Raw genomic sequence first — 24,865 nt, forward strand, 5'->3', positions numbered from 1 at the left:
ACCCCGTTCTTCCCCCAGTCAAAATAAGTTATCAGTGACATTTTAACACTTGGATTGGAGCAAAAACAAATGCTTACTTTGAGGCCAATTTTCTGAATTTTGTCCCGTCAAATTCCCTTCCCTCCATTGACCCCCCCCCCCCATGGTACTACCACTGGGGAAAGCATAATTGGGGCACCAGTCATTTTCGATTCATTTACACATAACCTTTGATTGATTAATTGATTGATTGATTAATTGATTGATTGATTAATTGATTGATTGAATTAATTGATTGAGGGAATGTGACCGATTTTCCACTGAAAAATGTTATCCTCCGAATCCCCTCACTGCAAATATTGATCAGTCTCTTTCTCCAATTTTATCATAAAAGTATAAAAATCTACTCCATCTACTTACCCATTTTTAGCGACTATAGTTCGTTCTTTGAAGTTGTCCACAATGGATTGAACATGATTTGCATATCTTTGATGTGCTGTGGCTATTTGTCTTGTGAAATCAGCAACTGTACAGAAAAACAAGAGGTAAAAATAAAGAGATTAATGTTAAAATCTTTGTTGAAACAAAAACCAAGGAAGGTACTGATTAAAAAATTACACTGTGCAATGGGCTATTTCAGTTGAAACTGATGTAAAGGAATCCAACTGAGTCATCAGTATGTGGGAAAAAGTGCCTCATTTTGAGGTTTGAACCAACCGAATCCCTGCACTTCAAATTATTTTGACTTTTTTATAAAAAGAAATATGAAGGTACTCGTTGTAAACAACCATGTCCCAGCACATCCCTTTTTAAAGGGATTTTTATTTGTACTACTAAAGTCCGGTACTTGCATGGTTTTCATGTTTTTGAAAAATACTAACCATTTCTCATAAATGCTTCTGACAGATAATGATTTTTAAATTGCTCTGCAATATGTCACACTCCTTAATTGTATATAACATGTCATCATCAGCATGATCAGTGTCATTAAACTCATCATTATTAAGTATGCAATTATACCAAGATAAACCCTAATTACATCACCATGCATACAACTGTTACCTATGATGACACCTAATTAAGTTTAATAACAAGCAGCTTGCTGCTACATTATATTTACATTGTTAATTATTATGTTAAAGTGACAAAAAAATAATACATGTTCTACAGGGGTACCCAACCCAGATTTTCTGATTTTTAGATTTAATTTTGTTTGCTGCATGCAGTGCACATCCCTGCTGCTTTATGCATGAAAAATAGCTGTTTTTGGCTAAAAGTGAACTGAGTTTGACCGAAATTGTTGTATGCATATAAAATCAGCTCTTTGGGCTAAAAACTAAAAAATAATGCATCCAAAACGAGGGGAAATGTAAAAAAATAGTAATTTATTTACAGATTTTGGTGATTTTTAAAATCATTTGCTATTAAACCTCCCCCCAAAAAAAAACACCCCAACAACACCTGACTGACAGACCCTACCTGAATGGTCCGTCAACCCTTAGAACAGAGTTTATTTGAAGAGTGGGTAGATAAAATGCTGAAATGGGCACAAAATAAAGTGACCATTCTATAATATCTTATTTAACCTATATTCTGAAGTTAATGCTATTAAAGCTATCATAAGAACCACTGAACCAATACTAGGCTTGTTTGTACTCATTTGAATGCATTTTGCATGCTGATTCTAAATATGGTCATGAAAATGTACAATTCTGACATTTTTGAATTTTTAAAATTTTGTTGAAATTTGTCGTCTGCAGTCGACACCCGCGTGGAAAGAGTTAAACATACTTTAACACATCATTGTATACTATCCTCATACTGTATGGATTTTTCTTCAGCATATGACATTTTAAGGGTAATGTACTAATGATTTCAAAATGTCATCGCTGTGTAAAGCCTAACTCAAGTTTAATATACATAGCAGGCATACAACATACTAATCAATATCACAATGTCTCCATCAAATGATATACAGCACCGATTCATTATACCCATCATTTCCCCTTCTATTCATGTTCGATTTTTCACTTCCAAATGTCATCTATTCAAAAGATGAACTTCCCACTAAAACGTATCCTGCCAATGCTTATTTTGTATGCGTCCCATCAAGTTAACAAGTTATCATATGTGGCACGATCTGATCAAATCGGGCCAAAGTTGGCGATAACGAAATTGAGATACAGTCAGAAATGAAGAGCAAAAAACAATATAAACATAAGAAAATGTACATAGCAAAAGTTCATAGTATAACAACAAAGTATAAATCAGACTTTGAGATTTTAGCATTTATTAAGCTTTGTAATTAGCAAGTAGGTAGTAATAATAAAAACTCAAATTTCAAAATGTCCAACTTCGGTTTGAATTGATCAGACTGTGTCATATATGGAAATAGGAGCTTTGAAGCATTTAATAAACCCTTAGGCTTCTGTTGGTTTAACTAGGCCTCATTCTTTGTCTGATGTATGTTACCATGGAAAAATGATGTAACTGCATACAGGAAACTATGGCTGTCTGAAGTAAAAGTTTAACTTCCTCCAAAAGTACAAACGATTATGGGGCGTGCCATTTCAGAAGGTAATATACGAGGGATTATTATTTTTTCCAACATTGCCGAAATTACTTGGACAAATAACCCAATTATGCCTCATTGCAGAATATTTATTCCAAATTTGCCAGAAAATTCTAGAAATCTAATAAAAACTGTGCCAATTTGTTTTACTTGACAAAATAATATCTGGAAATATGAGCTTTTAAGCATAATTTTAATCAGCATTTGGGCTTCTATTAGTTTAACTCGGCCTCATTCTGTCCAATGATGATAGTATTGTGTATGTGCATGCAACAGAACGAACACCTGTCTTACATGTGAAAAGTTACTCCTACCTTCACTCTCTTCACACAGGTGTCAACTGCAGATGACATGTTTAAAAAAAAATTCAAAAATTCAAAAATTTCAGAAATGTAAATTTTCATGACCATATTTGGAATCAGCATGAAAATTGAATCAAAATGAGTACAAACAAGCCTAGTATTGGTTCAGTAGCTCTTGATATTTTGAGAAAATATTTCAAAAATTGATTTTTTCCCATTAGCATGCAGATCATGCAGATTGGAAAATTCTGCACCTATTCATGCTTGATAGAATTGTGTGGTAGATCATGCATTGAATCTTTCATTTGGCTGTTAGGTATCAACTAATTATCAACCCACATTATAATTTTTAGTTTCTGGGACATGCCTCCTTTGCAACATAACTGCATGTCACTGATAATACTGGGTCAAAATGATACAACCAGGAATTTTTTTTTTTTTCGTCTTTGCCCCACCCCGCCAAAACCTGGAAGAAATTTTTAATTTGCCCTCCTGACCAAGAAAGCTGGCTATATGCCCCTGATGCTATAAAAGCCTCTTCCCTCATTACATATAGCTGAAGGCAGCTATTGCTGGTCTTGTAGTAATCTTGTTCATCTCATAATCATGTGATGTATTAACCCCCTGAGCACTACCTGCCGATCTAACATTGCCTAGCTCTGATTGGTCAATTACATGATATTTTCACTTTAATCACCAATCAGAATGGAGCTTTGCAAATAATTCACCCCAATTTTTTTGTGTGGTGAAATTATTCTAAAAGTGTTGCTAGCTGATTGGGCCAATTGATAATGAAAACTTCTTTTTGGCCAATCGGCAGGTAGTTCTCATGGGGTTAAGCCACTAAAAGGATGATACTTTGCAGTAGTGAACAAAAAGTCTTTGACCTCACCCTACTTTTGCCATTATAACTGATAGATGTGGAGACTAAATTCAACTATGGCCTTTTAAGCATGTTTCACTCTCCCTTTTTCTCATTGTAAAACATGATGAATAGTGCTTTTAAACACAAATGTATTTCTATAATTTACATGTAAATGATGGTAGCAAATTTGCCACCTTAAATGTAGACTACCCCGTAGTCCACTTGCCCATTGTGCATACTCTGGATATTGTATTTATGGAGAGTTAGGCCAATTTCTGGCCTAACTAAAATTGGCCATGATGTAATGCATCTTTAAATGGATCTGCCTTGTGATTGGTCGCCCATACCTCGCTATGGTTTAAATTGTCTGGGCTCGCACCATTACCATTAACTACACCGTAAACAACTGTCTGTGGTATTTGCGGCGCTTTTGTGTTGACGCTGAAGTTAATCTCTCATCAAACATCTAGCGTGCATTTTGTGGTTAATGGACTGATAAACAAGTATGCTTGACAGTGTGTTTTTAGAGAGCAAAGTCCAGGGGTAAAGTTCTGCTTACAATTCAAAGTTCATAGTCGAAATTTCGGGTTCGCTATCAATAAACTGGTAGATTCCAAAATCAGAATTGTTCAGTATTAAAGTGAGCCGTTATAATTATGCAAGATAATGTTGCATTCAATTACTTTTATTGTCACTAATCGCCTGATATTTTTAACTCTTTATGACCATTTTACTATTGAATACTTTAATTTTAATAAACATCAGTATAATTTTGAGTTCAACGAAATGGGTTCATCATGACTAATAATAACATATTTTTAATAAAATTCGACTATGGCATAGTCTACCTTAAATGGTGTCATTTGAATACTCTAAAAGATGTAACTACCACATTTTTTAACCCTAAATGGCGTTACCACATTTTATATCATGTTGATAAAAAGACTATTTTAACACCACATGTATGTCTCAGGCTTGGAGCTTGTGAAGAAATTAAAATATTTTTCACTGATTTAAAGCCCATTTAAAGAGGCATATGGTCCAATTTTTCACATTCTGTTTTCTATCTTAGATTACAGCCTACCATTAAAAGAGAATGTTTCCAAATTTTGAGTTGTATTGCTGCAGTGGTTTTGATATATGAGAAGCAGAAACGTGTAGGCTTATAACAATATCCGATAGGATAGTCGGGAGGATAGTACCAGGGCCGTAGCAAGGTTGAAAAATGTGGGGCGGCCATCATAAATGTGGAGTGGCCAAAATACAAATATATGCCCAAATTGAAATAAAGATATAAAGAAAAACATAACAAATTTCTCAAAAAGTGGGGCAGCCATGGCATCCCCGGCCGCCCCGCTTGCTACGGCCCTGGATAGTACCATAGTACATACAGCTTCCCATGTGATAACCACAAATCACTACGTTTTTGCAGCCCAAATTGTGGGTAAAATAATTGAAAAATTACCAAATTTTCTCTTTGCCATTTGTTTCTCAGGGACAGAAAAGTGACCCAATTTTTCCCTAACCAATGGTTTCTATGGAACAGGAAACGGGTGAAAGCCGCAGGGGAAATCTTCAAAAGTCACCCAATTGGGATTTCTAGTAGCAGGCTTGGCAACCCTGTTGAGTAGCATCAAGTTAATGCCTTCTAAAATGGGAGCCAATGTTGTTGAAAAGTCACCCAACTGTTTTCCTAACCATTAGTTTCTATGAGACAGGAAACAGGCAAATCTTCAAAAGTAGCCCAATCGGGCTATCAAATGACAGGCTTGGCAACCCTGTTGAGTAGCATCCAAGTAATACCTTCTAAAACAGGAGCAAACGTTGAAAAGTCACCCAACTGTTTTCCTAACCATTGGTTTCTTTGAGACAGGAAACAGACAAATCTTCAAAAGTAGCCTGATTGGGCTACCAAATGACAGGTTTGGCAACCCTGTTGAGTTGCATCCAAGTAATACCTTCTAATGAGTCCCTGTCACTTCACATTATCCATAAGACCGTCAACTATCACCAAACTCGGATGGGCACTGACTTGTTGATGAGATTTGTATCAGTGCAATGCGTTGTATGTCGGGACGGTAATTTACAGGTGCAGCGCAAAATGCGGTGTGATTTCTTTTGTTTTATATTATCCAAAACAACATTAGAATGTTTATGTCTTAGAGATATCATATCAAATTTAGATTTTTTATTTGTGCAAATTATATTGTCTGAAATGTAGAATTGAATAAAATTGATGAAATCAAATTGAGTTTGGTCAACTTTTACCTCATTTTACATCACAAAGGCTTGAGTGGTGACATTTAAACTGGAATAATTGTAAGACTAATACTAAATTGATTAACTTTTTAACGTGCAAAGAGAAACTTGATATGCTAGTCGCGTAAGTGGAATAATGGGGGACAGCTTGTATCGGCGATAATATCGAAAGGGTGTCAAATTCAACACGCGCATGTGTTACTGAAGGTCCCAATAGAGCCCCTTGTCATTCTAACGTATGTATGAACATATGAATATTATAAATATATTGTGCACAAATGTATTGCTACACTGCTGACAGGTATAGTACAAATGACCTTACGGGGATGTGCCGCAAGCATGGATATTTCAGGGTGAAAAATGGTATATCACACTAAAAACACCAATGGTCTAGCATACTTGGTTCTAAAGTTCAGAAGTTTTTGTGATGTCTATTTTCTTATGTATTTTCTTATTATTTACTCCACATTTTTGCCTCCTTTGTGCCCCCATGGACCAGATTGTGTCATATATTTATTTATATGTGCCACTAACTGAGGATACTCATCTATAATTAGTTGTATAGGAAATGAATTCACATTGAGACCGTGTCAGAAATTACCTATATGTACTAAAGGCTTTCTTCAAATGTCTACATTCTATAAAGCACTCTATGTACAGTCTTGACATTTGGACATGGCCAATTACCTCCTGTCAATAACATGTGTCCGGCCTTCCCCTTCCCACCCCGGGGGCAACATATTCCAAGTGTCATCCGTTTAAGCTTCTTATAACAGTGTAATTTGTTGTTTGTCCGGTCCTTACATTTTTGAAAGATGCTAAAGATCAGGTATAACAGCAGACTCTAGTTAAACTTGTTAAACTTATATGTGATACGATCTGCTCCATGGAAGCCAAAGGAGGCATTTTTGAAAATTTAGTTACTAATAATTATTACTTTATACAAACATAAGGTATCATAAACTGAAAACAGCAAAGGTCTAGAGTACTTGGTTCTGAACTTCTGAAGTCTCATAACTTACTAATTTACTAATATGTGACACGATCTGCTCCATGGGGGCCAAAGGAGGCATTTTATCAGTTTAGTTACTATAACTTTACCTTATACAAACATTAGGCTATCATTTACTGTAAACACCAAAGGGCTAGCATTCTTGGTTCTAAAGTTTTGTGATATCTATTTTCTTACTAACTTATTCTATTACTTTTATTAGGTATATCACCCCAAAAATAAGCCCAGCAGAAACATGTTATTTGACGCTTTTAATTGAATCATCGTTATGAATGCTTCAAAAAACAAAAAACAGAATTGAAATCGGATAATGCAAAGTGATGTAACGTCAACTTGAAGATACCCGAAATCGGGTGAAAACCTGCCACAAATTGCTATAAATGGCAAAATGGTAATTTTTGGGATTTGTAATGCTTATTCGGACACTTACTTGAAAAGGTAGCATTGATTTAAGTATCACAGATTAATTGCATATCTGTCCGGACTTCGTTAAAGAAAACAAGATTAAAAAATCTCTCCTCGAATAAATGTAATAAATCCACCAAATATACAATTTTAGCCATTTTGACCAATCTGCAGACAAATAAAAGCTTAAAAAAATGACTAAGTCCAGCTAATTAATATGCAAAAATAATGCCAACAGAGAACCGTACATGATATGAGGATGCGGTTTTTTGCACACATAAGTACCCAAAGTTCTTTCATTTGGTAACAAAAATACACAAAAAGTCATTAATTATGCAAATTAGCTAATTACATCTAATTATATATTTATGCCATTCTTATGTTAATTAGGCATATGTAATTTTTACTTTTTTCAATGTTTTATTTATGTTTTATTCATACATTATGATTTTGTCAAATATGAACCTGCTGTGATGTTGAATAAAGAAACTGCAGTTAATTGCCTAAGTGCACCGAGTTTTCAATTGGTATAGGGAAGTGTTTCACTCATTGTCCAAGGAAAAAAAATACATGATAACAAACACTGGTATTTCAGACCGGTGGTACTAGGTCCTCTATTTCGAAAGACCTATATTTATTGATTTATGGACGATCTAAAAAAAATTCATAAAACAGGTCTTAACTCTTAAACTAGGCAGTGTTTAATTTCGGCGGAGTTGATAGTGATTTAGGAAATGTTTCACCTACCATATATTAAAAAGACAAATTATTGTGATCAATGAAACATAACGAGGAAATCGTTTTTTTACATGTATGTTTTTCAAAAATTCGCCAACTTTGATCCGCGCGCTTTTTGATTCACTGTTATGTATGCGTGCACAGTATGACAGAATTATTGTGTACGCACTGTACATACCTACTTTTATACTCCATATTTTTACCTCTATCTCAATTTCAAATTTGCCACCTTTGGCCCAATGGACCAGATTGTGTTGTTAATATTGGCATTCATAGAAAGAATAAACAAAAATAAGATAATATATATAAGCTTTAAGGTTATTAATTATTTTAAACTGTTGTAATTTGGTAGTTCACAGCATCTTACGAATGGTAGTGAGCTTTGGCAAAAACTGCATTGCTCAATTCATAGCGAGCGTGTAGAAGAATTGAAATATCACAGATACACTTTTATAGGTGCTGCGGTTCTTGAGTTACGTTGTAAAGAGGGCTGAAACAACAACACTTTTGTAAAACGTACATAACTCATTAACAACAATAAATTAAGCAAGTTTGCAAAGTATATGATTTGTAGAATGAACTTTTGCAAAACATCAAAGCGTTCATTTTCAATAATATATTGATATAGATAATGAAAATCGATTTTTAGGTTGCTTCGACCAACAATACCTTGTCTACCCTTAAATAAAAAGGCCAATCCAGACAAATCAAGTGAACAATTTTGCTCTTTGCCTTTGGGTCAAGAGAAACAAAACTCTCAATCCAATCTCGGCTACTCCTATAAGGCTTGTTTCAAGTTCAGCCTTTTCTTTGAAATTGAAATTCAATTAAGTACCACCTCAAGGCATTACAGAGATGTACGATAACAAGTTCTGATGCAAAACACGATCAATAATGGCTGCTTTGTGTATTTTTTGTATTACTACATATTTAATGGCTATTTCAATTGAAATATGCCCATGTGTAGACTGTGTAGTTCATTCTTCTTCATTAGATAGCAGAATGAGTGGCTATCTAATTAGAGAAGTAAAGATCAAAATGGGTTGAATTATATACTGTATGCATGGTTGCTATCTACTGAAGATAGCATGATATCAGAATGGGTAGCTATCTTATGAAGAAGTCATGATTAAATGTGGGGCTATCTACTAAATATAGCATAATCAAAATGGGTTGCTACCGGTATCTACTATAAAAGATAACATAACTCAAATCATGGGTTCAAATCTACTAAAATATGTTTCAAATGTGGTACTTCAGGGTAAACAGTACAAACAACACAGAGGACACCAGTGTACATAAAAAACAATTAATGTTGCTTACCTACCAGCCTAATTATACCATCAAAGCATATGTGCCTATTAATGAGTTGCTCAGACAAGAACAAATCTTTAGGGTAGTTTGCTTAACTTTTTCATTCTTTTTCTTTTAACTTATAAAATCTGTAACACAGATATTTGTAAATTGAAAGGAAAAAAATGAAAAAGTTTTTCAAACTACCATAAAAAAGTCATTCTTGTCTGGGCAACTTCTTAATAGGCACATATGCTTATATACAAATTTTATGGTATCGCTGTCTACAGTATAACAGAATGAGTAGTTATGTAATGAAAAAGCTATGATTAAAATGTGTGGCTATCTACTAAAGATAGCATTATAAAAATGTGTTGCTATCTATTGAAGTATCTACTGCATAGTTGCTATCTACTGAAGATAGCATAACAGAATAGGTAGCTATATCTAATGAAGATGTCATGATTAAATGTGTGGCTATCTACTAAAGATAGCATAATCAAAATGGGTTGCTATCTACTGAAGTATCTACTGCATAGTTGCTATCTACTGAAGATATCATAACAGAGTGATTAGCTGTCTAACAAAGAAGTCATGATTAAAATGTGTGTGGCTATCTACTAAAGATAGCATAATAAAAATGGGTTGCATTCTACTGAAGAATTTACTGCATAGTTGCTATCTACTAAAGATATCATAACAGGGTGGTTAGCAGTCTAACAAAGAAGTCATGATTAAAATGTGTGTGGCTATTTACTATATATAGATATATAACCAAAATGGGTTGTTGTCTACATAAGGATCTACTGCATAGTTGCTATCTACTGAAGATAGCATAGTTCAAATGGGTTGCAATCTACTGAAAATATATTTCAATGAACAGCTCTCTGTTGAAGACAGAGGTTAGCTTTCTACTGAAGATAGCATTTAATTGTTGGATAGCTGAAGATACCATATTTCAATGAGAAACTAAGTTCTCTAACATAAATAATGGTCATGAAGATCAGGTCAATAGATATAACCAGGGAATATAGTTAGGATAAGGAGGTTTTGATCTAAAAACCACACACCATCAGAACAACTCTACCAAATTCCTACTGCTGTTGACCCCAGAGATACACTGCTGCCCAGCTACTTTGTGGCTACTCTCAAGCACCAGTGCAGCACCTCCAGTACCAATGTGTAAACTGAAAGTGTGATTCTGATGTTTGTACTTAACTCTCTTCACGCGGGTGTCGACTGCAGACGACATGTTTCAAAAAAAAATTCAAAATTCAAAAATTTCAGAAATGTAGATTTTCATGACCATATTTGGAATCAGCATGAAAAATGCATTAAAATGAGTACAAACAAGCCTAGTATTGGTTCAGTAGTTCTTAAGATAGTTCTTGATATTTTGAGAAAATATTTCAAAACTTGAACTTTTTCCATTGAAGCGCATGGCTAGCATACAGAGCATTAAAGATACCCCACACACACAGGGACTCCAAATAAAGTAGCTGGTGAAGAGTGTACATCTGGGAGCGGCAGGAATCTGGTAGTGTATTCAAACAGTTTTCAACAAGCAAGCAAGCATGCTTAACCTATTACTACACACACTCCAATCCAGTGAACCAAGCCTTTAAATTCAGTGATATTTTCATAAATGACAAGACATTTTGTTTTGATTAGATTCAATCAGATGACGATGGCAGCGACCGCAATTGTCAGACAAGCATAACAAATCCTGACAAACCAAACACTCCTCATCTATTCTCAGGAGCCGGCCTAACCAGTCATAGCCATATCCATGCTCAACTTGAGTGCCAGCAGAGAATGCCAAATCATTGCAAAGTTTGCCAAATTTTCACCAGAAACAATAAAAATTTACATTATCTTGTTAAACTATAGTATCAATCAAATGACAGTAAGTATACTTCATATTCAATTAGTCCAATGATAATGTTGATCTTGAGACAAATCTGGCATATGAGCTGTCTTTAAATGATGACAGTTTTCATGGGCATTGTTTTAATATGAGACTTGACACAAACAAGCTTCTCGTGTTCACACAACACCTTTTTGCTTTTGGCTATTCAGTTGAAATCCATACACCCTCTATGGAAGACATTTTATTCTTCCACACAGGAGTATAAATTTCAAATAGAGTTACTTGAATGAGCGACACTATAAAAAAAAAATTACTCCCCCTGTGTGGAAGATTAAGGTCATGTCTCCCATACGGGGTGTATGGAATTCAACTGGAATAGCCCATTTTCACTCCGCTCTGCTATTAGATCATAGGTTGTCTTGATAGTATCCCATCATGCAACAGTTAAATAGTCTGCAACATATTTAAGGTGAAAAATAGAGGATGTCAATGGCAGATATAATGCACGATAGAAGAGAAAAACTGATTTTTGTTGTTGCTGAAAACCTGTTTTCAAGCAATAAACCAGGTTTCTCAGCAAAATTCAAGTTTCTTGCTCGAGAAGTTTATCACGTAATTGACCAATCAGAGGCAATGTTAGATCGGCAGGTAGTGCTCAGGGGGTTAAAGCATTTCATCACAAAACTAGGTCAATTCCGACAAGTTTCTGATTTGGAGGAGCTAATGTAAAATGGAAGCACTTCATTTAAGACTAGCCCAATCAACCTGCTCTGCAATCCTATCAAAATTGTCTCAATAAAAAAACTTTTTTTTTGCCAAAAAATGTGCACAATGTGTGAGATTTACACTATTTGTGCAAAAAAATGTGTTAGTTTAGTAAACTGTCACGATTATGCAACAATGATGTAATTTAATATTTGCACAAATTTCTTCTTGTTCTTTTTTACAAAAGGCGACAGACCTTTCAAGTAGGGTTGGTATGTCGGATCTTTTTTGCCCTTAACCCCCTGGGCACTACCTGCCGATTTAATATTGCCTCTGATTGGCCAATTACATGATATCTTCACTTAAATCACCAATCAGAATGGAGCTTTGCAAATAATTCACCCCAATTTTTTTGTGTGGTGAAATTATTCTAACAATGTTGCTGATTGGTCCAATTGATAATGAAAACTTAATTCTTTTTGGCCAATCAGCAGGTATTTCTCATGGGGTTAAAAATCACCAAATCTGTACATATTTTGCAATATTTTGCAATATAAAAAAAATATTAAATTTGGGTCGGCATTCATTTGTACAAGAAAAATGTTATCATAATCCCTAATTTTTTATAATTTGGGTTGGTCGGGCTCTTAAAACAGGTCTTTTTTGTGATCTAATATATAACGGTTAATAACCGAGTTTTCTCTGTGTACCTCCGTATTAAATTATGTTTGATTGTGCCATTTCATTTTCGCTGGTGAAATAAATTAAAACTAGATGCAAGCTTTATTAATGTGTGGGTCTGTGTAAATGCTATATATCCCTTTAAACTGCTGTCTAGCAAATGCAACATGACAAAACCTGACATCCTACAGCTTGCTCTCTCTTATCCAGTGTGCCTACAGGTATTGCAGCAAAGATATATATATATATAATACAGAAATGTAGGACGGTGCACACATCATGTACATAACCTTTGCAAAATGATCATGGAAAAACTGATATAAGATAAGGTCTAATTAGTGTGAGTTTCATGATTTGCCGATTAGACGGTATATTTCAAAGCAAGAATATTCACGTACATCAAATTTTCCTGACTCATATGTGACATGGATTTGCAAAAGTTTGCACAAATTTCTTTTTTTATGTAGGACCTTTAAAGCCACAATGTATGAGTTCAGTCAAATTTTAATTTCGTTATTCTCTGCCAAATAGTATTACATATTATTAGTAACAACTGTCAAGGAGGTTTTCTGATCATTTTATACCGAAATAATGAGGTAAAATGAAAGAGAACCTCTTAGCCGCATAACTGTGGAGCTCTATGGGAGGAACTGACATATAAAACCAAGGATCCCGTTTCAATCAAAAACTCTTAGATTTGGCTGTAATTAAAACACTTCAGGCTTAGTCTTTTCTACAGTATAAATTAAAAACAAATTTAGAGTGTCCTTCTGAGCAAATTACACATCGCTTTAAGAAAATGCAAAGCAAGCTGACGGTTGTTTTTAAATCCCAAAAATTTTGTGCTGCAAAAGTATTGTGCTACATTAAATGTATGTCAGCAACCAGTTGACATAATGGCAATGCGATAATCATCATGTGGTATTTGAAACAGAAAACTAGAATTACAATTGGTTTTGCTTATAAAAAAATACACATTACTGAAAATAATATGACATTAATGTAGGGCATTTATGTAGGTAGCATCTTTTGGGTACCATGGGATGCAAATTGCTGGAAATTGAAAGGGGATTTTTTTTATTATTTTTTTTTTACATGGAAATGACGAGTGTTTGCCAATGAATATTTTACAATAACATTTTTATGACCTTTATATAAAGTGACATTTAAATGTCATCGAAATGTTTTGACCAAAACCAAAACTCAATTTAGTAACATTTAAAAAACATTTGTGCGTTTACTGGGTATGCAGATATGAAGCCTTAGCAAGTCTTGAACTCCAAGCTCTGCATGATCACAAACAAGACCACTGTTGGGAGTTTGCCATGGGCTATTCCATTTAAAATCCACACTACCCCTGTGGAAGATTTTGGAAATATCTGCCACAGGGGGAGTATCAATTTCAAATAGAATTTAGACAGCTCCATTTGAATTTCATACACCCACTGAGAAAAATTCAACCTGAATCTTCCACTGAAGGAGTGCGAGTTACAAATGGAGCTAATGTGTTCATTCCGTTTGAAATTCATACTCCTCCTGTGGCAGATATTTCCAAAATCTTCCACAGGGGTAGTGTGGATTTTAAATGGAATAGTCCCATGAAAGTAATCACATCTTACATGTTCTCATCATGCTTCAATATGGCTCTGATTTCAACATGATCACCCTTAGATGCAACCATAATGGACTATTCCAGTCCCGATTCCAGTTGAAATCCATACCCCCACTTTGGAAGACATGACCTTAATCTCCCACACAGGGTGTGTAGATTTTAAATGGAATAATTAACCCATTCAGGTAACATCATTTGAAATTCACACTCCTTGCATAGAATATTAAGGTCATGTCTTCCATAGGGGATGTATGGATTTTACCTGGAACAGCCCAATTTTGGCTTATTCAAATATAAACACAGCTTCAGAAATAGCATACTTCTTTTTCTAATGAAGCTTTCAAATGAATATTAACCCCATGAGAACTACCTGCCTATTGGCCAAAAAGAAGTTTTCATTGTCAATTGGCCCAATCAGCAACATTGTTAGAATAATTTCACCACGCAAAAAAAATGGGGTGAATTATTTGCATAGCTCCATTCTGATTGGTGATTAAAGTGAAGATATCATGTATTGACCAATCAGAGGCAATGTTAGATCAGCAGGTAGTGCACATTCATGTTTATCTCAGTTTCTGTGACTTTCCTTCTGTGAATTACCATGGAAACACATTTATAAATACACAATCCTATGATTTCAATGTTTAATTCTGACTCAAAATGTCATGAAATAGTTCCGTTTGGAATGAATTCAGCTCAAATATTTAATAAAATTACAATTATACAAAAATTCTGAGGAAAGTTATGACAAATTGAATTTTCTCTTTTTATAGCAAAAAAAAATCAGTATTGTTCCGAGAAATAGATTTGACCTTAATGATTTACCCTTGACCTTCTTTTTGTATTGTAAGATGAAATGAAGACAGCGGCCAAGGTTACCCAACACAGATGACACAATACAATTCTTTTCCTCTTCAAAAAAAGAGCAATAGAATTTGAAAATGCATAGTACACAGTCACGTTCTATTTGTGGCAACAAACTGGTTGTTATTATACCAGGTGACTTTGACTGATATCGAATATGCTTCTTCTACTATGTTCTAATCAGGGTTCATCCGTTCATCTGTCATTTTAGGCAGTTTGCTACTGGAAAAGGCAAAATTAATGGCTGTGACATATGGTAAATTCTACACATATTATTGAATAAGTTCTGTGAACTCAAAACAAAGCCAAATTAAAATGAAGGCTAAATTAATCTTATTTGAACTGACTGAACCCCCAGATGAGGCAAAGGTCTGGTTTATGTTTTCAGGATCAAATTTTGGACAGGCAGGTTTGGTGAAAATGATGGGCACTTGTCAAATTCTAGCTAAGACCCTGCTACGAATTATTGTCCATCCTCTTCTAAAATGCCACTTGTGTCAATTGCTTCAGCCAATTTTGACCAAATTTAGCCAGAAGAACTACTGGAACTATTGACCCAAGCCTATAAGTTGTACACAGATAGGGTTGAAAGGTCATGCACAGGCCCATAACCAAGGGGGCTTGGCGGACGACACACCCCCATTCCCAAAAAGTCCCATTTGCGAGCATATTGAGCCAAAATATAGGGTTTTTTTATGTCTTTTTGGTCAAAAAAGGTCTAAACCGCACCTCCCCAAATTTGCCAAAAGTATACAAAAATTCCCAAAATTTTAAGAATTTGCGAGCGTAGTCAAAAAAGGTCCAAATTTTTGGGGAAAAGTCCACTTTTTCAAAATCAGCACCCCCCCAAAATCCTGCGTACGGGCCTGCTCTAATGATGCGGTCCAATAAAAGTTGTAAACCTGCTGTCTCTACTACAACCAGTACCTCCACTCTGCAACAACATCCCAGCAAACACAAAGACATTTTCAAAAGGTTTTTTTTTGTATGTGTGGTTTTTGTGGGTAGGTTCAATGGTTGGAAAAATAAAAGTCTCTGATATCTATTAATTGTGACCCAATCTGATTCACTCTGGCTAAAGTCGGAAATTTTGAAAATTGAGTTACTACCATTACCTACTTGCTCAGTACCTATACTTATACTGATGTTGAATTCCCAGGTCTCTTGAATTTTTTTGGTTGCAAAGTTATGAACATTTATATATCTATTTTCTTATGCTTTTTATTGTTGTTTTTTCTCCTCATTTTTACCCATAGGCTTATCTCAATTTCATTATTTTAGCTTGGTTGGACCAGATCTGGTCATAATTACAAGGTCAAGTGAATCTCCATCTCACTAATATAGAACCAATTACTGGTTAGATCCATACAATAGATGTATAAATAATATCAGATTTACGATGTCATTGCTGATGCTGCTCAATGCTTGTTGCATTGCCTTTTGTCTTCTTGTAATGTCAAAATTTAAAATTGTTACTGATTTCTTGGTTTTTCTCCCCATTTGATATTGTGTTACAACATAAATAAATAAAATATATAAATTGCAATTTCCTTATTTCCCCATGACTGACATTACACTCTGTATTATGATACGTCTAGTGCAACAATTCTTGCAATATCTTTTATAATTGATTGATCAGATTACATCCCTCATGCTAACAGGCTATTCCAATTAAAATCCATACACCCCCTATGGAAGACATGACATTAATCTCCCACACAGGGGGTGTAGATTTCAAATGGAGTCACCTAGGTAACCCCATTTGAAATTCACACTCCTTGTGTGGAAGATTAAGGTCATGTCTTTCACAGGGGGTGTGTGGTTTCAATTGGAACAGCCCAATTGGTTACTCTATTAATCAAAAATAAACAAGTTGTACTGTGCACGAAAGGTCAATACAAAACCCAATATCCTTTTTAATTTTGCGCTACCAGACCATGCAAACTTCAATTGGCATTTTGTCAAGAGATAATAGGTTCGCATTTTCGTACTATATATGCTAAGATTAATTTGACTAACTAGTACATCAGTTAATTTCTGAATGAAGAGAGAGAAAGAGAGAATGGGGAGAGGAGAGAAAAGAGGGAGAGACAAAGGGAGGGAGATAGAGTGTGCGGGATTGGGTGCTTTCATTTATTGGTTTGCATCAGTTTACTGTACCATTTGTTCCATGTTCCAATTAGTAATTTTCATCACCTTCAATATGGGAGACAAAGCAAGCAGATCAATCTAGTCAATGGGTTATTCCAGTTAAAATCCATACACCCCTTATGGAAGACATTACCTTAATCTCCCATGCAGAGGGTGTCAATTTCAAATGGGGTACCTGAATGGGTGACTCCATCTGAAATCTACATCACCTGTGTGGAGGTCATGTCTTCCACAGGGGGTGTATGGACTTCAACTGGAATAGCCCACTATCAAAGAAAGCCCGGTTTTAGACATGGTCAGATTTACCTTTTTGGGGGCCCCTGGGCCAGGCCAAAATGTTGAGGCCCCAAACTCTCCGAGAGGAAAGCATTTGCACTCAAGTGGCCAAGTTTTGGTTTACATAATATCGACAGTGCATGGCATGGAAGCTTTAAAATGTAGAGGTGAACAGGCATATTGGTTTGGAGACCAAAATGGTGTTCTTCCAGTATTTATCACCAAAAACCAGATAGATGCGGAACGATAATTCACATTTTCAAAAGTAGCTTATTCTTAACCCTAATACTAACATAAAATGCCCTAAACCCTAACATTAACCCTTTTTGGACTTATGACCGTTCGAACTAATTGCCTGTCCCCAGAATAAGTTTCACCAAATCTCTTGTTTTCATCTTCGTTGACAACTTGTATCATTTAAATGGACAGCACATACATTTCATCACCTGCCCGTATTGGCCCATTATTTGACAGCTCATAATCCTGACCTAAAGAAATATGCCATAGCTGTTCCAGTTGAAATCCATACACCCCCTGTGGAAGACATTGCCTTAATCTCTTACACAGGGGGTGTAGATTTCAAATGTAGTCACTCATTTAGGTAACTCCTTTAAAATGTACACTCCCTGTGTGGAAGATTAAGGTTGTATCTTCCACAGGAGGTGTATGGATTTCAACTGGAATAGCCCAATATATCTGCTGAAGATAATCACATCTAAGATGCACAATGATGGGAGATCTTGCTATAAATGTGACACAAAATTTGACATTTTGACAAGTGTGAAATATGCAGTGGGCTATTCTGTTTGAAATCAGCCATGCCCCTGTGGAAGATTTAAGAAACATCTTACACAGAGGGAGTTTGTTTTCAAAATGGAATTGGCAAGGTTTAATTATTTTCAAACTTATACTCCACCTGTATATGGCTCTTCGGCAACTGAAGTGAGTATTTCAAATAGAAGTCAAGTGTCTATTATATTTGAAATTCATACTCCTTCTGTGGAAGACTAGCTAACTTTTCCACAGGGGAGTGTGGATTTCAAATGGTATAGCCCTATAGTATAATTGCAAGTCAATTTCAAAGAACTGTTTTTGTGTATTTTACAAAGTTTATCCAGCTGATATGGGAAGTCATGTTAAGCTGACAACCTGACAGTATTCTCACCTTATAAATATTACGGTCAACTCTCAGAAAAAAGGTTCTTGTCTGTTTTGTTTGTTATTACAGATACAGTTATATTTAAGTGCTCTGAGCCTTAAAACAGGAATGGTACATAATGTAAAATGTCTAGATGACTCTTCAAATTGCCCCCCCCCCCACACACACACAAACCAACAAAACTTGTGCTTCCCCCACCATTAACAACAAAAAAGCACTAAAAATCCAAATAATTTGAGGAAAACTGCATAATTTTATATGGTCAGCTATCTACTGAAGATAGCAATGCTAACTGCGTAGCTGTACACATTAAGATTAGTACTTACTGAAGAAAGCATAAATAAATTGGGTGTATTTTCCAGATTAAATATATATTGAGGAAAGCAAAATACAGCACAATAAAATGTGATGGGCATTAACTGAGATAGCAAAATTAATTAGATTTATACTACATAAGTATAGCTATCTACTGAAGATAGCACAATGGAGTGTGGTGGCTATCAACTGAAATAGCCAAACTAATTGGATGTATACTACATGGGTATAATAGCTATATACTGAAGATAGCATAATAAAGTGTGATGGCTATCAACTGAGAGAGCAAAACTAATTGGATCTAGGCCTATACTACATAGGTGTTACAGCTATCTACTGAAGATAGCATAATAAAGTGTGATGTTATCAACTGAGATAGCAAAACTAATTGGATGTGTACTAAATGGGTATAATAGCTATCTACTGAAGATAACACAATAAAGTGTGATGGCTATCAACTGAAGATAGCAAAACTAATTGGATGTATACCACATAGGTATTACAGCTATCTACTGAAGATAGCATAATAAAGTGTGATGGCTATCAATCATGTCAATTGAAGATAACAAAACCATAAAATGGTATGATATCTAATAACAACATACACAAGTGACAATGACACACTTTAGTGTCAGTTTGCAGTTATGTACCAAAAACATTAATCTTTCCAAACCTTTTATTTACATTTAGATTTACCCATGAACTACGATTTAGCTGAAGGCTGTTCTGAGATCTTTTTGCTGTTGTTAAATATGGATTTTATGTTTCAAAATTGCTGAAAATATAGATTTAACCTTTACCTGCCATACATGCACCTGCACTATTACATTCAAATGGGCTGTACCAATTGAAATCCACACTCCTCCTGTGGAAGATTTAGCTAAAATCTTCCACAGAGGGAGTATGGGTTTAAAAAAAAACCCAATAAATTGTGTAACTTATTTTTAACATTTTTAATTTGAAATACTCACTCCAGTTGTGGAAGATGTTATATAAAGCCATACAGGGGAGAATGAATTTCAATATAGCCAATTCTATTTAAAAACATACTCGCTCTATGTAAGATGTTTCTTGGTCAAAAAAGTATCTGGTCATTTTAAGCCAAATTGACTAAACTCATTTTAAAAGATCATAATATTATTGCTTTAAAATATCAAAAATGTATAAGTATATCATAGAATTCCATCTACAAGCATAATTCCTCCAAATGAGGGTCCTCTGAAGAGAGAGGTGAAAGGAGACACCACCCACAAAAACATTTGGGAGTTCAAACAACTCTATTACTGATTAAGACCAATCTATTGCAATGTTTTTTCAGCGGTATCACTTAACCATAAAAATACTATGCTTTAGGGACTTTATATCCTTATCTATGTATATAGCATGACAGTGGGTACAGTGTAAAGATCTTCTATCATTCCACAGAACTAAGTATAATAATATCATCAGTGTAAAGATCTCATTGCACACAAATGTGAGAAATAACATAATACATCATAAAGCAAAATGAGTAAAATTCTCTGACCAATCAATTTTAATTTTTTTATTAAATACTACTTGCCACTTTATAAGCTACAATATACTGGTATTTTCATCAAAATTGGACTTCTGCATATTAAGATATCATTAACTTTATGCCGCTGAAAACAATAAAATACATAAAAAATTGAGGTCTCATTTCGGTCAAATCTCAAAATCAATTTTACCGACAAGCAGTTCATTTCACTTGATCGCATCAAGTAAATTACCCTGCACGATTATAGTATGGACATTCCTAATACAGTTTACAAAACAGCAATTTTAAAGCATTTTTATTTTTACATCAATGAAAAAAGTCTAGAAACACATATAAATTATGAACCAAAGTTAATTTCTATCAGCATTATGGTGGGCTAACAGAAATTACATTTACAACATTTTTATAAGCGACTTCATCTTTAGGAAAACCAAAAACCAAAAAATATCTTGTTGTAAAAAATAATATGTGTTAGACCTAAACATGGAAGCCTGAGTAGCAATCAGATATTTATTATTGATAGCTGCACACATTTGATAAGTCATGCAAGTTAAATTGCTATTTTTAATAAGCTTCAAGGATAGCCCTGATAGTTGGGATAAGTGCATAAAATTGATTTCAATTCCGGCTGCCTGAAACCGATCCAAACACGTGCAGTAAGATGTAACATCCATGTTTATTACTTGTGCATGGTATGTTTTATGTATTGTATTCAATTAGCAAAAGCGAGGCGGTTCAATGTAGACATTATTATTCATGCTTTGAATGCTTTTATGGGCGATGCCACACGGGATATGAGATTCACATCAATGTGGACTTCTAAGATGAGGATCAATGTACTATTAGCAAAAGAGGTGCAACTTAGAACCTTATTTTGTCCTGTACAGATCAAGCACCCTCAGGAAATAAGGCTTCATGATAGCACCAAAAGAGGTTCCAAAGATCCTGTGAAGAACCTTAAATGGTTCTTTGAAGTACCTTTTACAACCCTTTTTTCTAAGAGTGTGTGGACTTCCCTTGTGTGGGCAAACGATGTTGCGACATGAGCTCTCAACAATGCCCATATGCCAGGAGCATACACCAGCTTTTTGGTCATGGGGAAAATAAAAATTTGGGAGCAAAGACAAAAAAAATTCATGATTGCATAATTTTAACCCGGTAATATTGGCGAGATATATACACATAGCTTTTTTAGGGAGACTGTTGATGTCAAATCTTCATGCTTCAAAAAATGTTTGGGGGCAAAGACAGAAAAAATTGCACGATTGCATCATTTTGACCTGGTATTATCGGTGGGATATATACATATACCAGGATTTTTCCCCAAGAGAATGTAGATGTAAAGTCTTTGAGCTTCCAAAAAATGGCTTTACTGGGACAATGTGCACATGTAGCAGGCAAAGATTTAACGCTATTCTGGCCCATGATCAGGGTGTACGGGCTCCTCTAACCTTTTCTTTTCCTTTTTCCAATTTTCTTTCATTTTTTGTTGGGGGGGGGGGGGGGGGGGGGGAACAGAGCTGGCTTCACTATTGGCCCACATCATGTCATACTCAATACACAATCATTTGTGACACGATCAAAGGAAATGAGTCGGATGTCACTAATATTGATTCTGAGATATTGGCAAAGAAAGTGTTAAAATTCTTTTGTTTTATATTGTTTACAGCGATTGATAAATTGACATAACTTAGCAAAGAAAAGTCGTATCAACACGGGATTTTCAGTTTCTGAAAGCTCTAAATGTCCTCTTTAGAAAAATATGTAAAACTCGTTTCGACCAGAGTCGACATGTGACTCGTTCCCCCTGATCATGTCACATTTGTGAATTAATGCAGATCTATGCCTCCCATGTGAAGTTCCCCTATGTTTTATAGCATGTCACTCAATGATTTTATTGGTTGTACTAAATTTTTAATATTTTGCAATTTTCACCTTCTCCTTGCACTTTCATTGTTTTCTTTTCATTCTGCTCTCTATTAGTGTAATGGGTTATTCCATTTAAAGTCCTCACTCCCCCTGTGAAAGATTTTGAAAATATCTGCCTCTGGAGGAGTATGCATTTCAAATGGAAATTTGAAATGCATGCTTATGTAGGCTATTTGGCCTGGGTTGAGCATTTATTTGAGCCTGGTCCCATCAGGACCCAAGTGTGTCTCCGCACGGAGCAACCTTACAAACAAACTAACTTACCCGCCCTCTTTGGAGGATTGATTTAGGTTGAATTTTTTTGAAAAATATATTTCTAAAACATCCTGCAGGGGGAATATGGCTTTCAATTGGAATAGCCCAACTGTCACCTTCTTTGCCTTGCAACATATAGGCCTAATTATAATTTCTTCTATGGTGTCTCTCAAGTTAAGGCAATGCATCATATTGTGAATCGCATGAATTGTATCCGTAATAAAATCATGTCAACATTTTGTGAAAAAACTATTTTAATATAATTTTTAGTATTTGAGGTTTCCAACAAATTTTGCAATTAATTTTGATTCATGAAAGATTTCAAAGGCAAAAACTTGATTGTCGATTTACATCCGACCTTACACAACTATTGCCGGTGCTGCAACTTAAATTCTATATATAATATGGTTGCATTATATTTCATTAACTTATTAATTTACACTTGTGCGAAAGTACACAATCATTATGGAAATAATTGTATCACTAATATTTTAAAATTATGTGGAAGAACTATTTTAATTTTTGATTCATAAAATTAACTTGCTCTTTAATTTTGTAATAATCTGAAATCAGTTAAAAAATATTTTGACACTAAAAATATCTATGCAGTCTTTGTTTTTCAATTTAGTGAAAAAATTGGTACCACAATAAATTGTTAAAAAGTATCACATGGATGTTAGTTAGCGGCTACAAGTAAACTGATCTGTGAAGTTTAAAGCTGACACCAGGAAGAATCCAGACAGCTGGTTTCCAAGATGGCTGACAGATAATCAATATGGATAACCGACATGCAATTGCCATGATCAGTAGTGGCCTTACGCTGAATAGCATCGATGGAGAGAACTGAAGTTAATGTGCTAGTATAACAATTAAGCTACCCCTAACACTGAACACTGCTTTTTGAAAGTTTAAAGAAGAAATAAAAAAGGAGAGAAGATGAACAAAGAAGTCACTTGGTACCACCTGGGATTCAAACCTTAGATCCCTTGGGTGCCAAGCACATGGTCACCAGCCAGTAGCCACTGGGGGTTAAAGACTTTTCACAGGGAGAAGCTGCCCCCCCCCACCCCGCTCCCCTAGTTGGCAACGCCACTGATTCTAGTCAAATTTGACTAGAAATCTTTGACAATTTGACTCCATCCATACATATCAATGACACTATCCGGGGCAAATTTCAAACAACTTCTGGTCAAATTTTAGTATGCAAATTTAAAGAGTATATGTCCCTGAAGTTTTTACTGATTTCTAATTTGCAGGGGGGAACACACAAATCCAAAGACTAGTGGTATCCTCAATCCTATCACTATTCACCAACATTGACAAATCAATCTGCTAACTTTCAAGATGGTATAGGCCTATTGTTCTCTGCCAGACTAGCATTACAAGCCAGGGCCGTAGCAAGGTTGAAAAATGTGGGGCGGCCATCACAAATGTGGGGCGGCCAAAATACAAATATGCCCAAATTGAAATAAAGATATAAAGAAAAACATAACAAATTTCTCAAAAAGTGGGGCGGCCATGGCATCCCCGGCCGCCTCGCTTGCTACGGCCCCGTTACAAGCTAAAGGTCATTGACCATTAACTTTAATCATCCATTTTGAAACGCAATTAATAATAAATGCTTATATATTACATTTTTATTTTCAATACGTATGAATAATTAATAACAAAAAGCTGCTGCCATTATGTAGCATCAATAAATAAAGCTTTAGTGTCTGAAGAAATTATATATTTTAATTTTTCATACGATTTGTTATTATACAAGAATGAAAGATCCCTTCAAAATTACATTCAAGCAATTTGTGCTTCAGGTGACAAAAAAACAACAACTGCAGACAGACTAGCCAAGTAGGGTCGGTCAGTTAGAATTTTTTTTTTGCTAAATGTAAATTTAAATTTTATTAATATGTTTTGCCACAACCAAAATGCATTCATGGTTTGAATTTTTTTGGTATATTTGTTGGGTATGTACATGTCATGTGAGGGCAGCCTATGAAAGGAATAATTTATCTCCGAGATGTTTGGGTTCAAGTCCCTCGCACAGGTGAGAGGTCTGGGGTTCAAGTCCCAGCACTGGCAGGTATGCCCGGAGTTTTTTCTCTGGTTT

At 35.1% G+C, this 24,865-nt stretch overlaps 1 protein-coding gene across 1 annotated transcript in view; it reads right to left on the reverse strand.

Annotated features, from left to right (window-relative positions):
- LOC140137074 (uncharacterized) overlaps nt 1–24,865 on the reverse strand; it is a 291,494-nt gene that overhangs the window by 168,440 nt on the left and 98,189 nt on the right. The window contains 1 exon segment of the mRNA XM_072158732.1: nt 400–505. Within this exon segment, the coding sequence (XP_072014833.1) occupies nt 400–505 (106 nt within the window).

The sequence above is a fragment of the Amphiura filiformis genome, chromosome 17 (assembly GCF_039555335.1).
Source record: "Amphiura filiformis chromosome 17, Afil_fr2py, whole genome shotgun sequence".
NCBI lineage: Eukaryota > Metazoa > Echinodermata > Ophiuroidea > Amphilepidida > Amphiuridae > Amphiura > Amphiura filiformis.